Source organism: Quercus suber, unplaced genomic scaffold (assembly GCF_002906115.3).
Source record: "Quercus suber isolate HL8 unplaced genomic scaffold, Cork oak 2.0 scaffold_385, whole genome shotgun sequence".
Classification (NCBI taxonomy): Eukaryota; Viridiplantae; Streptophyta; class Magnoliopsida; order Fagales; family Fagaceae; genus Quercus; species Quercus suber.
The window spans coordinates 421440-436123 of NW_027069837.1; the positions used below are offsets into that span (position 1 = coordinate 421440).

At 38.6% G+C, this 14684-nt stretch overlaps 1 protein-coding gene across 1 annotated transcript; it reads right to left on the bottom strand.

Annotated features, from left to right (window-relative positions):
• Positions 1–11377: 11377 nt before the first annotated feature.
• LOC136062143 (uncharacterized) lies at positions 11378–14179 on the bottom strand. The gene is made up of 2 exons (XM_065760871.1): positions 13884–14179; positions 11378–12383 (listed from the first exon to the last, which is right to left on the bottom strand). The coding sequence occupies exons 1-2, from the start codon at positions 14177–14179 to the stop codon at positions 11378–11380; spliced, it is 1302 nt and encodes a 433-aa protein (XP_065616943.1).
• Positions 14180–14684: the final 505 nt, after the last annotated feature.

Sequence of the window (14684 nt, forward strand, 5' to 3'; positions counted from 1 at the left end):
TTTTTTTTGTTGTTTATTTTTTTTTTTTTTTTTTTTTTTTTTGGGTTTGATATTTTTTTTTTCTTTCTTCTGATTTTGATCTAATTTATTTAATTAGTTTTAGTTTTGAATATGATGTTGTTGAATTTTTGTATTTTATCAAAATTTATGAATGAAGTTTAACAACGAAGGGATAGGATACAAATGGAAAGCTGGATTAAATTGTGGAGTTTGAATTAATTAATAAAATGGATCTATTTCTAATAAATTATATTATCACTGTTCTGCTCAGTGTATACTCTCTATTATATTTGTTTTTATTTATCTACAAACTACTTTATTTATTCTCACTACTCTTAGTCCGATATTTTGGGCGAATTGATTATCCGTCTTTCTAATAAAGAAAAATATTATGTCCAAGACATTTTTACATTGTATTTTTACAGCCATAAGAGTTTCACAAAATTAAGTAGCTAATCTTTTTTATTTGAGAAATAATAAAGTAGCTAATCAATAGCATCAAAATGGAAAATAAAAAATAAGAAATTCGGGATACATTTTCAAGGGGAAGTTGATTCTTCAATACACTTTAGCGATGTGAACTATATCTACCTAAGAACGTGTTTGGTAGAATGGTTTTTTTAAGAGTATTTGAGTTACGTTGTTTATTTTAAAGTGTTCAAGCACTGATTTTAAAAAGTTCCTCATACAAGTATTTAGTTTTTAAATAAGAATTTTATTAATATATGTCCTAAGAGTATATAATAATTTTTATTTTAGAAAAAAAAAATTTCGAAAATTAAAAATGTGTTGACAACTTATTCAGGTTTTCAAAAAAAATGTTTCTAAAGGTGGAGGGTCCGAGCCTTTTGAACAATGTATTCCAATGGCACTATTGTAAATATTTGCAACTACGTGGGGCCCATACGGATTAGACAACACACCTACTACTGATTCCTCTTTCCCAAGCATTTTAATCCTCTTCTTTTCTCTCTCTACTCTCTGCAACGCCTTCACGCTGAAGCTTCCTGCAAAACCCTAGCACCACTGAGCTCAATTAAAAGCATCTAAGAGCAATTACTCCTTCTCAGCAGCATTAACCAACACCCACCTTCCCCTTTTACCTCACCACAACTGATATTTTCCAAAGGTACTAATTAACCGGTTTGGGTCTTAGATTGCTTCGATGGAGATGCCGAAGAGCTAAGGCATGGATTTGGGGTTAGACGAAGGCAAAAGTAAAGAAGAGCTACAAGGGAGACAAAGGGGAGAAGATAAGGGCAGCGTCAAACACCGCCCTTGGTTCAAATTTCCTCACTTTCCTCTCTCCTCAAATAAAAAATTATAAAGTGGTACAACTTTGTCAGCTTTTTTTATTATAAAAAACATACATACCAAACACATAGCTATGGTTTCTCTCACAATGAAACATATTGTTTGAAATATAGTAAGGAGCACAATTTTTTTTATTATAATTACTATAAACAAGTGTTTTTGTAACACTTTTTAAACCATAATTTTTACATTATTTTAAACAATAATATTTAAAAATCGCTACCAAATAGACCCTAAATTTTTAATAACTTTGTTTTTAAAACCTTTCTTGGCCTTTTAGCAAAGATCAGGCCATTTAGCTAAGATTAGGTGTTGTAGGCACCGCAAAAGTAGCATTTTTCGTTTTGGTAATATATTATTCACAAAAAGTTGTCGCGGATTTTAATTATTTATAAAAAAGAAAACAAAGAGTTATCCCTCATTTCTTTGAACCCACCACAAACACAAGAAAAGATGGGGGTGTGAAAATTTGGTGCTTGTACACTTTTTATAACATTGAAGAGATGTTATGTTTGTGTATTTACTTAATAAAATAAAATAATGAACAAAATTCAAACAAATTAAAACTGAGATATAATAACTGTTTTTGGTGAAAGGAAAAATTCATATGCTATTGATCTTCTTCTTTTTTCTTTTTTCTTTTTTTTTTTTTCACGCCTAAACATGTTTTTGATTTTCTTAATTGAAATTCTACTCATTAGAAATTGGGCCAGGCCTTGCCCAATCCAAGATCCATGAAGCATTCACATATATATATTATGTAATTAAATTCATATCTGTTGTAATTCTAAGAAACATTACACCACCCAATAACTTCTTATAAAATTCATATTTTGAAAATTTCACCTTAAAATTGCATGTTCTATATGTTCTTAACATTCATGTCAATTGGATGTTATTTACATTTGATCTATAAACTCATCTTTTATGCATTATTTTAAACTAAAAAAAACTTAAATTTAAACAATTGATTGATGACATGGCTATTAATCTTTGACCACTTTGAAATTTTGCAAGAAATGAGAATATACAAAGATAATGTAATTTAATAGTAGATTTGTCAAAATTTGCATCCAATTAAAAAAAAAATATTGAGTTGTGTAATATTACTTAAAATTAAACCAGATATAACTTGAACCCAACCATAGAGAGAGAGAGAGAGAGAGAGAGAGAGAGAGAGAGAGAGATTAGGTCTCTTTGTTTGTGGTATAATAAAACTCAAAGGGAGAGCTTGGTTGAAGAGAGTAATTCTTAGGTACTTTTAGAGCACATAGATTGGTGTTCCCTTCTCTCACATTCATGGTGGGTCCACTAGTTAAATTCATAGTGGGCTACACCATGAATGTGAGAGGAGGGAGTACCATTTTTTCATACTCCAAAAGTACCTAAGATTTTCCAATTGAAGAGCAATATTCTTGGCCTTGGTAGGACGTGGTTCTTTTTTTCTTTTTTTTGCCATATTAGCTTATCAGTTAGTTCCCATTTTCTCCTAACCACTTATGGGTAAAAAAAGACAGAAAGAGAGAAAAATCTTTAGGACTGCGTTGCGGGTAGTCTCCATATCGAAAATTTTGATGATATCTTCTTCTCTCATATTTCTCTTTGCTCACAAAGAGCTTGTGAGCAGTAGCATTTCCTACTCTTCTCGTGTGAAAATCCAAGCATAGAAACAACACAATATACCCTCAGAATAAGGGCACGACCCATATAACATATCATACAATATATGGGTCATGCCCTTGTGTGTGTTTATTTCTAGAAAAAAAAAATCACACAATTTGGATGGTGTACAATTTTTTTTTAAAATTTTTTATGGAAATATATTTTTCATCCTTACATTTTAACCCTATTTTTGTTTTGGTCCCTACTGATGAATTATGTTATATCAGTGGGCTAAAAGTCTCGGAGGTTTACGATTTTGTAAGAAGTCTTGAAAAAAGAAACACAAAATCAGAGGAGACCAGTGGAAGCCGGCCAAGAATCCTCCGATGGCAAAGTTAGTCTCTGTAATTCCAAAAATGTTGGAAGTATCTGAATGTCTTACCCTCTCATTGGCGATCGTTTATATAGCATGTGAGCAACGGTTACTTATTTGATAACCGCTCCTATTGTTGACTAATACGAAAGATTTGGAGGTAACTTCCATAACTGCAATGGAAGGTACATTATTTAGGTATACCTTTCACAACAATTGGACTTGGCTTACAAGTTCGTCTATTCTCACACCTTGTGAAAATACGCACGTTTAAGGCTCAAAGTGCTCAGGACACAACAACCTCGTTCGTCCTTCAAGGACGGACGGATGAAGTGGCCATGGATGAGCACAGGGTACCTTCTCTTTGGACGACATTTATGGACGAGACGTGACTTGTGGACTTGGATGTTTTTATTACACCATCAGTTGCCCCCTCGTCCATATGGGTCGTCTAAAGGGAAAGAGGTGACCTTGCGTTACTTGGGTGAGTAACTAGTGTTAGTGTGCCACATGTCATCATCTTAATGGTGACTGGTCTCGTCGATTCATTTTTTCGAGACAAAGACTACGTGTCATCATTTGATTGGTTGTGTCGTTTCATATGCTTAGGTTAGCCATCTATAAATAGTGGAATGCCTCCACTGCCCTCCACACTTCTGAGATTTTCCTTCTTTGACATTCATCGTCTAGAGCCTCGTCTAAGAGTTTTCTCGCGTCCATAATTTCAGTTCATTCTAGAGCCAGGTATTCCCTCTTTTCTCGTCTTTTAGGTTTCCAAAATTTTCTTTTTAAAAAATGTCAGAAATAACTATCTCCTCGTCTAGCGATAGTACAGAGAAAGCTATAGACGAGTATTATAACGAGAGTAGTGATAGCTCTAGTGACACTAGTAGCAGTAGTGGGGGAAACACCACGGACAAGGAATATGTCTCAGGGGTCCCTGGGCTTCCCTTAGAAGTAGTACAAAAACAACTTAGAAATACTTCAGGGTCCTAGGCAGGCACCTCGTCCTCCACCCCTCCATCTAGTCCTCTGGACGAGATGGAGATAACTGTGTATAGTTGTGCTGTAGATATTCCTTCTAAGACGGACGAGGAGAGACTAAACAACCTTAGGGAATAGTACCAAATTCCAGACGAGTTTAATCCTAGATTACCCGTCCGTGGAGAGTGGTGTTGTAATCCCCATTTTGAGATAGGTGTATATGAGGCTTACCTTCTAGGAGGTCTTAGGTTTCTTTTAAATGCTTTTACCAGAAAATTGTTAGTTAGATTAGGTCTAGGAGTATGTCAATTCAACCTAAATGCATGCAGATTGATTATCTCTATGCAAATTTTGTGGAGGGAAGTGTTTGGAGGGGACCGTCCTATTACTGTGGGCGAGTTCCTCTACTGTTACAAACCTTCAGAAATTCATCAATCCCCTGGCTTTTATCAATTCATGGCCAGAGGTAAAGATTGTAGACTGGTGAAATCCTTAGCCTCGTCTGACAGAAAATGGAAGACGGAGTTTTTCTTCGTCTCTGGATTCTGGGCTGGAAATCCCGTAGACGTTGGCCGGGATACATTTGGTCATTTTACTGGGGACCTAGGGAACCTTCATCCTGAGGGTAAGTCCCTTTCCCCCTCTTCTTTTTTGTTTATTATTATTATTATTTAACCTCCCCTTGTTTCATTACAGCCGTTGGACGACCTTCCTTGAGCAAGCTGCATCGTGACCGCGTCCACAGGGCTCGTCTACACACAGACAGGGATTTTCATTCCTTGGTTAATCTTAGACGACTTGCCAAGTGGGGGTTAGGCCCTAACCCATCTGACATAGCACTTGCATACAAAATTATTGTAAGAAAAAGTAAGTTTCAAATTTCAAACATTCCTTGCATCTTTTATTTTTATTTTCTTCTGTGCCAAAGAAAACTTTCTTCCCCTTTTTTCTTTATAGGAATGGCAACCATGAGAGGAAACAATGGAAAAGAAGTAAGTGGTGAGTGGGATCGTCTTAAGCCTAAGCTTCAAGCTTGTCCATAGGTTGGAGATAAGAGGAAGACTTTATCCTAAAACTTGGATTTGGAAAATCTTCCTAGTAGACGTGGTAAGAAAACCAAGCATGGCTCGTCCAAAGTAGTCAAGCCTACTCCATCATCCCACCAGCCTGCCAAAGTATTTGATGTTGACTCGTCTACTCCTGTTGAGACCACCCCGTCTAAGACACCATCGTCTAAAACAACTGTGACAACCTCGTCTCAACCTTCCCATAAGGTCCCTTCAAACATTATTGAAAATGAAGACCTGGCCTGAGAACGTTTCAAGAATGCTGTTTCTGACGAGGATATAAACGTTTGCTATGACATGTCCCTTAAAGATTTTGAACACTCTGGTGTCCATGACCTTTTCAAGGTAACATTTATACTTCGTCTTGACTAAAAAAATTTCATTCTCCTTCTCCCTTTTATTTGTTTTTTTTTTTTTTTTAATAAGGCATGTCAAAGTTTATAGCAACGTCTAGACAGGCCACAGGGTTGGACAAGACAAGGATCTTGTTAGAGACGAGAATTCAAAAGTTGAAGGATGAGGCTAAGCAATAGGCTGAAGTGGCTGCCAAAACCACGGACGAGTGAGGGAGTTGAAAACTTTGGTTGAGGATTTGAAGGCTAGTGCTACGGAAAAAGATGCTCATCTTGAAGACTTGCAGAAAAACAGCGACGAGCATAGCATTCTTCTCTCCAAGGCAAAGGAAGACGCAGTGGCTGAATTCAAAGTGTCCAAATAATATACTGATGTTTTGGACACTAATTATGCAGCAGGGTTTGAAGATTTCAGGATGGATGCTATGGAAAAGTTTCCTAATGTAGACTTTAGCTCCATTGTACTTAATCTGAATGGTTCCACCACTAGCTGTCTCCTTCACCTCGACTCTGAGGACGTCAATATAGAGGACGATGCCACGACCCTACCTCAAGACGACCCTAATGTTGATGCTCTAGTTTAGAAAACATTTCAATGTTTTATGTTCTCATTCCATTTTTTTTTTTTAATGTAATCTAAGTACATTAGGCTCGTCCATGTTTAAGGATGAGTTTTTATCAAACTAATTTTTAATTTTGTAAGGGTGTTTGGACGTTTCTCGTCCGCCCTTGAAACAATTGAATGAATGCTATTTCTTATATATGCATTCCTTGTTTAGCCCGTCTTCATTTTATATATATGCTTGAACCATTTTCATTGGAATTTTACTAAGTGTAGTTTATCCAGGTGAAATGGTAATTATCAGCGTTACCCGTCCTTAGGTTTGGCTGATACTACCGTTTAATAATGGTAAGACTTTATGTTTTTCTCATCCATGCGCTGGAACATTTTTGGCGTCCATGCACTGGAACATTTTTGGTCCATGAACAAGTTGTAAACTCTATACATTTCCTCATCCATGTCCTGGATTTGCACGTCTTACTTTGTCCATTATATGGACGAATATGCCTTAGGCATTGAGATTTGCTCAAGGTATAGGGTTTTACCTCGTCCTTTACTTTGGACGAGCACACCTTGATTTCATTTAGACAAGCTGACGTTACATCTCTGCGTCTAGAGATTTTTTTCGTGTTTGAGCTTTTTTGTCTTCTCATGGGTTGATTTGTACAGAAGTAACATGGCAATGATTCACACAACATTATGTACATTGCATAAATATTGCTCACAAACGAGGCATACACTTAGGAGTTCATGCCTTTTTAGGAAAATAAATACAAACCAAACCATAACTTCGTCTATAACTTTAATATAATAATAACAAAGCAACACTAAAAACAGGTAAATAAACTTATGTAGATAAGTATACAAATGGTCTTCACGCTCGTCCAGGCTGGCGTTTTTATTGGTAGTATCTCCTCAGGTGCTCAACATTCCAAGGATGCTCCAATTTCCTCCCGTCTAAGGTCTCCAAGTAGTAGGATCCTTGCCTTTTACAATTAACAACTTTGTAGGGACCTTCCCAATTAGGACCTAGTTTCCTATAAGCTGGGTTCTTTGTTGCCAAAAATACCTTTTTCAGGACGAGGTCTCCTATGTTGAATCGCCTTAGCTTCACCATTGCATCATATTGCCTAGCCAAAAGGTTTTTGTACCTTTCCATCCTTTGTTCAGCATTCATCCTCGGCTCATCTATTAGATCCAGGTTCAAACGGAGTTGCTCTTCATTATCTTTGTCCTGATAGGTTGTCACCCTATGATTGGCCATGTGCACTTCTGCGGGTATGACTGTTTCAGTTTCATAGGCTAGCTTGAAAGGAGTTTCTCCCGTCAGAGTTCTTACTGTCGTCCTATATGCCCACAGAACACCTGGTAACTCGTCTGGCCATACTCCCTTTGCCCCATCAAGCCGAGTCTTGATTATTTTTAACAATGATCGGTTTGCTACTTCAGCCTGGCCATTTGCTTGTGGATGGGCTGGGGAGGAGTAATGATTCTGAATCCCGAAGTGCATGCAAAAATCTTTGAAGAGTGTATTGTCAAATTGTCGTCCATTGTCAGATATCAGCACTCGGGGCACTCCAAACCTACACATAATGTTCTTCCATATGAAGTTCTTAACATTTTGTTGTGTGATATTAGCTAAGGGTTTTGCCTCTACCCACTTGGTGAAACAATTAATACCGACCACAAAGAACTTCATTTGTCTTACACCTAGTGGAAAAAGACCTAGGATGTCTAGTCCCCATTGCGTAAAGGGCCATAGGGCTGTTATTGGGGTTAGATACTCCGATGGTTGCCTGAGGATATTGCTAAATCGTTGGCATTGATCGCAGACCTTAACATAAGCTTTTGCATCAGCTTGCATATTTGGCCAGTAGTATCCTGCACAAACGACTTTGTGAACGAGTGATCTGCCTCTCGAATGATTGCCACACACCCCTTCATGGATTTCTCTCAAAATGTTGTTTGCTTTATTGGCAGCCAAACACCTAAGATAGGGTTGTGAAAAGCCTCTTTTGTACAACACCTCGCCCGTAAGTACATACCTGGCAAACCTTACCCTTAACTTTCTAGCTTCGTCTCTATCTTCTGGAAGTTGTCCATCTTTTAAGTATGATATAATTGGAGTCATCCAATTTCCTCTGCTCTCCACTTGTTGTATTTCTGGGATATCTATACTCGACATATACTGAATTTCATCAAACTTTTCCATTGCTTCATTCGCTGAGGCTTCCTTCGCCAAGGCATCAGCTTCTATGTTCTCCTCCCTTGAGATTTGAACAAAGTTAGCTTCCTTAACTTTTCTCATAAGGCGCATCACCTTATTAACGTATTTCTTCATTCGTTCTTCCTTAGCCTCATACATCCCTTTCACTTGGCCTATGACTAACTGAGAATCTCCTAAGATAATTATGGACTTCGCTTCCATAGACTTAGCCAATTCCAAACCTTTGAGGAGTGCTTCATATTCGACTTCATTATTAGTAGCTTGGTATTGCAAGCGAACCCTATGTTTTAGTTTATCCCCTTCTGGAGATTGTAGAACCATACCTATTCCTCCTGCATACTGCGTAGATAAACCATCCACATGGACAGTCCATTTCTTGTCTTCCATCTCTCCTATATCGTCACGGATTGGGGTAAACTCTGCAATTAAGTCTACTAGTGCTTGAGCTTTTATGGCATGCCTTGGTTGGTACTTTATGTCAAACTCACTGAGCTCGACAGCCCATTGAATCAATCGTCCTACAGCTTCCAATTTGTTCATTTCCTTTTTGAGCGGATGATCTGTCATGACGTTGATGATATGAGATTGGAAGTAATGCCTTAGTTTCCTGAAGGCTGTTATTAGGCAAGAGCTAGCTTTTCTATCATTGGATATCGTCCTTCCGCTTCCCTCAAGGCTTTGCTGGTATAGTAAACTGGCATTTGTACTTTTCTTTCCTCCTTTATCAATGCTGAGTTCACCGCATGGGGAGTCACTGCCAAGTATAAGAACAAATTTTCACCCATCACCGAAGGACTAAGCAACGGAGCCGTAACGAGGTATGTCTTCAAGTCTTGAAAGGCTCTTTGGCACTCGTCCGTCCACTCGAATGCCATTTTTAAAACCTTGAAAAATGGCAAGCACTTGTCAGTAGCCTTAGAAACAAACCTGTTGAGGGCAGTAACTTGCCCAGTAAGAGACTGAACTTCTTTGACACTCTGCGGAGGCTCCATATCCAGAATTGCTTTAATCTTTTTCGGATTCGCCTCTATTCCTCTATGTGAAACCATGAATCCAAGGAATTTTCCTGTGGCTACTCCGACGACGCATTTGCTGGGGTTTAACTTCATGCTGTAACGTCTGAGTGTGTCGAAGGTCTCTTGTAAGTAATCCAGATGTTTTTCATCGTCCAGGCTTTTCACTAACATGTCATCCACATAAACTTCTACGTTTTGTCTGATCTGAGGACGAAACATATGGTTAACCAGTCGCTGATACGTTGCCCCAGCATTTTTCAAGCCAAATGACATTACTTTTAACAGAATAAGCCTTAGCTAGTAACAAAAGAAGTCTTCTCCTGGTCAGCCCCGTCCATCCTTATCTGGTTGTATCCTGAGAAAGCATCCATGAAACTAAGTAATTTGTGGCCTACAATAGAATCCACTAGTTGATCAATGCGCGATAACGGATAGCTATCCTTGGGGCAAGCCTTGTTTAAGTCAGTAAAATACACACACATCCGCCACTTGCCGTTCGCCTTTTTAACCATTAGTACATTGGCCAACCAGTCTAGATAGTACACTTTCCGTATAAATTTCGCCGCTATTAGCTTCTGAACTTCATCTTTAATAGCATTATCTCTCTCAGGGGCGAACACTCTTCTCTTTTGCCATACTGGCTTGGAGGAAGGACACATATTTAGTCGGTGAGTGATGACATTGGGATCTATACCTGGCATATCCTCATGACTCCAGGCAAATACATCAATGTTTTTCCTTAGAAACTGGACGAGGTCCTTTTTAATTTTTTCTTCAAGATCTGCGCCAATCCTAGTACATCTTTCAGGATTACTATCATCCAAGGAAACATCTTCTAACACTTCAATGGGTTTGGCCACAATTCTCCTTTCTTCAATGCTCATGGTCTGCTACTGCTCGTCTATGGCGAACATAGCCAAATAACACTCCCTTGCTGCCAATTGGTCTCCTTGCACTTCTCTACCCCATACTCCGTAGGGAACTTGACTGACAGGTGGTAAGTGGACGTGACTGCCTTCCAACTATTCAGAATTGGTCTTCCAATTATGGCATTATAAGAAGATGAGTAATCTACCACAAGGAAGCTTACATCCTTGGTTACCTGCTGCGGATATGTCCCCACTACTTTTGGCAACATGACAGTGCCAACAGGTTGTACCTTCATTCCTCCGAAACCCACTAGAGGCTAGTGTACTGGACGGAGCTAGTCTCGTCCAACCTTCATTTGCTGAAAAGCTGGATAATACAGAATGTCTGCTGAGCTCCCATTGTCTATCAACACCCTTCTAGTTATGTAGTCAGCAATAACTAAGGTGATGACAATAGCATCATCGTGAGGGTGGTGAATTCCCTTGGCATCTTCGTCTGTAAAAGTGATTGCTTACTCGTCCGTGGTCCTAGCTTCTGGTGATTGTCCGGAAAGTTGGACGCTTTACACTACTTTCAAGTACGCCTTCTTTGACTTAGACGACTGTCCTGTCAAACTTCCTCCTATGATAACTCTTATCTCGCCCAGTAGTGGTCGTGATGATTCCTCTACCTTCCCCTTTAATTTCTCATCCTTGTGGTCTCGTCCCAGGAAATTTCTCAGCTTCCCTTGCCTTATGAGATTCTCAATCTACTGCTTTAAATCAAAACACTCGTCCGTGTCATGCCCATGGTCTCTATGGAAGCGACAGTACTTGTTCCTATTGCGCTTGTTGGGATCTCCCTTCATTTTCTCAGGCCACTTCAAGGATGGATCGTCCTTGATTTGCATAAGAACTTGCTCAAGTGGCACGTTCAAAGGGGTTTATTGTTGATTCCGCGCTGAAGAACCTGGCTTTTTATTATCTTGATCCTTTTTATCTTCTATTCGTCCCTTCTTTGGACGAGGACCCTATTCAGAGTGATGAGCACGGTTTGTTTCCATTCTTTCAGCTCTCTTCCTTTTCTTAGCTATGATCGTGTCTTCTGCGTTCATGAAATTTTGGGCAGAGTGGACGAGTTCAGCCATGGACTGAGGTTCTTTTTCATAAAGTTTGTGTATAAATAAGTCAGAGTTAACCCCGTTATGGAAAGCTGCCAACAGTAGCTTGTCATCTACCTCGTCCACGGTCAAGGTCTCCTTGTTGAAGCGCGTGATGAAGGAACGCAGGCTTTCATTCTCTCCTTGCTCTATAGTCAACAAGCTGGACGAGGAACGCTTGTGCCTCTGCCATCCGATAAAATTATTAACGAACAACTTGCTTAACTCCTTAAAGGATGTCATTGTTTTAGGAGGTATTTTGCTGAACCACACTCGTGCAGGTCCTTTGAGGGTAGTAGGGAAAGCTCTGCACATTATTTCATCTGAAACCCCTTGAAGGTGCATGGTAGTTTTGAAGGTGGCAATATGATCAAAAGGATCCCACGTCCCATCATATGAATCTAACGAATGCATCTTAAACTTGGGTGGCAAAGGGTGAGCATTGATGGAAGCCACGAAGGGGGAATTAGTCCTGTGAACCAAATCTTCTACAGGATTCGTTTTCCTCATATTCTCCCTCATTTCATCCATAACTCTTCTCATTTGGTCCATTTCCCTCTCCAAATGAGGTACCCTCCGTGGAGCAGTACCCCTTGACTGGCTTTCAAGTTCAACATTCCTTCCATCTTCTTGACTTTGGGTCTGTCCTTCAGTGTCCCATTCGCGACGCTGCCTCCTTAAATTAAGTTGTCTGACCAACTCCTGGTTTTGGCGGGTTAACTCCGCCATAGCAGCGGCTATGGATTGCACGTGTTGGACAGGAGATGGGTGCATGGTGGGTGCCGATTGACGGTCGCAATGAGGGTTACTAGAGGCATCCCTGCTCTGTTGAGGGCCTGGACTAGTGGCCCTTAATCTTGTTCGAACCATTTCAACCCTTTGTTAGAGAAAGAAATAGCAGAACTCAACAAATTAAGTTCAAGAGTGACAAATTTCTTTCCCACAGACGGTGCCAACTGATGAATCCTCCGATGGCAAAGTTAGTCTCTGTAATTCCAAAAATGTTGGAAGTATCTGAATGTCTTACCCTCTCATTGGCGATCGTTTATATAGCATGTGGGCAACGGTTACTTATTTGATAACCGTTCCTATTGCTGACTAATACGAAAGATTCAGAGGTAACTTCCATAACTGCCATGGAAGTTACATTATTTAGGTGTGCCTTTCACAATGGTTGGACTTGGCTTACAATGGTTCGTCTATTCTCACACATGGTGAAAATACGCACGTTTAAGGCTCAAAGTGCTCAGGACACAACAACCTCGTTTGTCCTTCAAGGACGGACGGACGAGCACGGGGTACCTTCTCTATGGACGACATTTATGGACGAGACGTGACTCATGGACTTGGATGTTTTTATTACACCATCACCTACTTTTTTATTTTACTGCTTTTAGTCCATAAATGAAAATTGCATTCCACTTTGGTCCTTACTGTTACTTAATGGAAATATTCTAAGTGGCAAACAGAGTGCACTGTTGGCATAGTAAATGCTAACATGTCCATTAAAATAATATTAAAAAAATTATTTGCTTTTTTGAAAATGTCACTTCAGAAATTTAATTTTTTTTTAAAGCCACATTAGATAAAACAATTAAAATAAAATTATGAATTTCAAATTTTTTTAAAGTAAAATAAATTAATTAAATAAAATTTTTTTATTCCTATCATTATATTTCGGAAGAACGTGTTTGTCTTCTTTGTGTTCTTCACCAGAACATAATTGATCGTATTCATGTTCTTCATATTCTTAGTAAAAGAAAATAACATTTTATTATCCATTTTCTTGGCAACTCACCCAAAAAAAAAAATCAAATTGGCAACCAACCAATTTTTTTTATGTCATCCTAAGATCTAAACATTTTTCACAAACCCAACGAATTCTCTATCACAAACACAAAAAATTTCCCTTTCTCAAACCCATGATATCAATTTCCAAATTTGTCAAAAAAATCAAAACAAATACAACAAACCCAAGATCGGCTTCAGATTCAACCCCAAGATAGAGAGTGTTAGGAGGTTCCTAATAGGGATGGGTATGAATTGTAGGGTGGTTGATGGGAATTGTAGGGAAATTGACGGGAATTGTAAGGAACTAGCTCTAATGTCATTGGCCCATATGACTCAAGATAATTGGTTAATTAATTCAACATGTGCTCTATGAATTAAGTCATGTGTTAAATGAGCTACATGTGCTCAAATCTTAACTAACTCATCCTAATCCTAATCTCAACCAATTAGCTAACTATCTAACTAAAGGGATTACAACAATTATTTCATATTCCTAACATTTCCCTGCCCTTGAAAACACCTTGCCCACAAGGTGCTGTTGTTAAATGACACCTTCATTGAAGGAGATCTTCTAATGGACCAATACCTTAGTGACATTTTGATCACTATATTCATGCATTTCTCTTTGACAAGCAGTCCCATGCACATGAAGGTTTCTTCTTCATAGATCTTCAAACTTTGCTCAAATTTTTGAACTTTTAATGGTTCTTCAATCTTCAAGGTCTCATTGGTTCTTTGAACCTTGGAATGTTCTTGTATCCTCAAGACCTCATTTGATTCTAGAACCATTAAAATTGTTGGCACTTGCATCTTGGATTCCTGGATCACCAACACTTGGATTGCCAATTGTTGAATCATAGACTCTTGAATGAAAGCCTCCATTGGTGCATCAAGAATTGGTTCTTGGAAAATCATCATCACTTTCTTTGTTGGTTCTTTGGACTAAACTTCAAGGGCAGCGTTTTCATGTATATCATCATCCACTTTGACACAAAAATCAACATCCCGACTTGCAACAACAATAGTAGATTTTTGGAACTTGATTTGTTCTTCAAGTTCTATTGAATCAAGAGATTGTAACTCCTCTTCCGTCATATTCTCAAGATCCTCTTGCAATTTTGATAGCTCTTCTTTCATGGCTTTTTTAGATTCAACCAAGGCCTTGACCATCTTTGAAATATCATTGACATCCTCTAAGGCTTTGTTCAACATTTGCTATATTTCTTTTAAAAGTTTTCTTTGGTCACAATTGCTCATCTCAAGATCGATGGCTCTGATACCAAATGTTAGGAACCTAGAGGTTCCTAATAGGGATGGGTATGAATTGTAGGGATGGGTATGAATTGCATCTTGGATTCTTGGATCACCAACACTTGGATTGCCAATT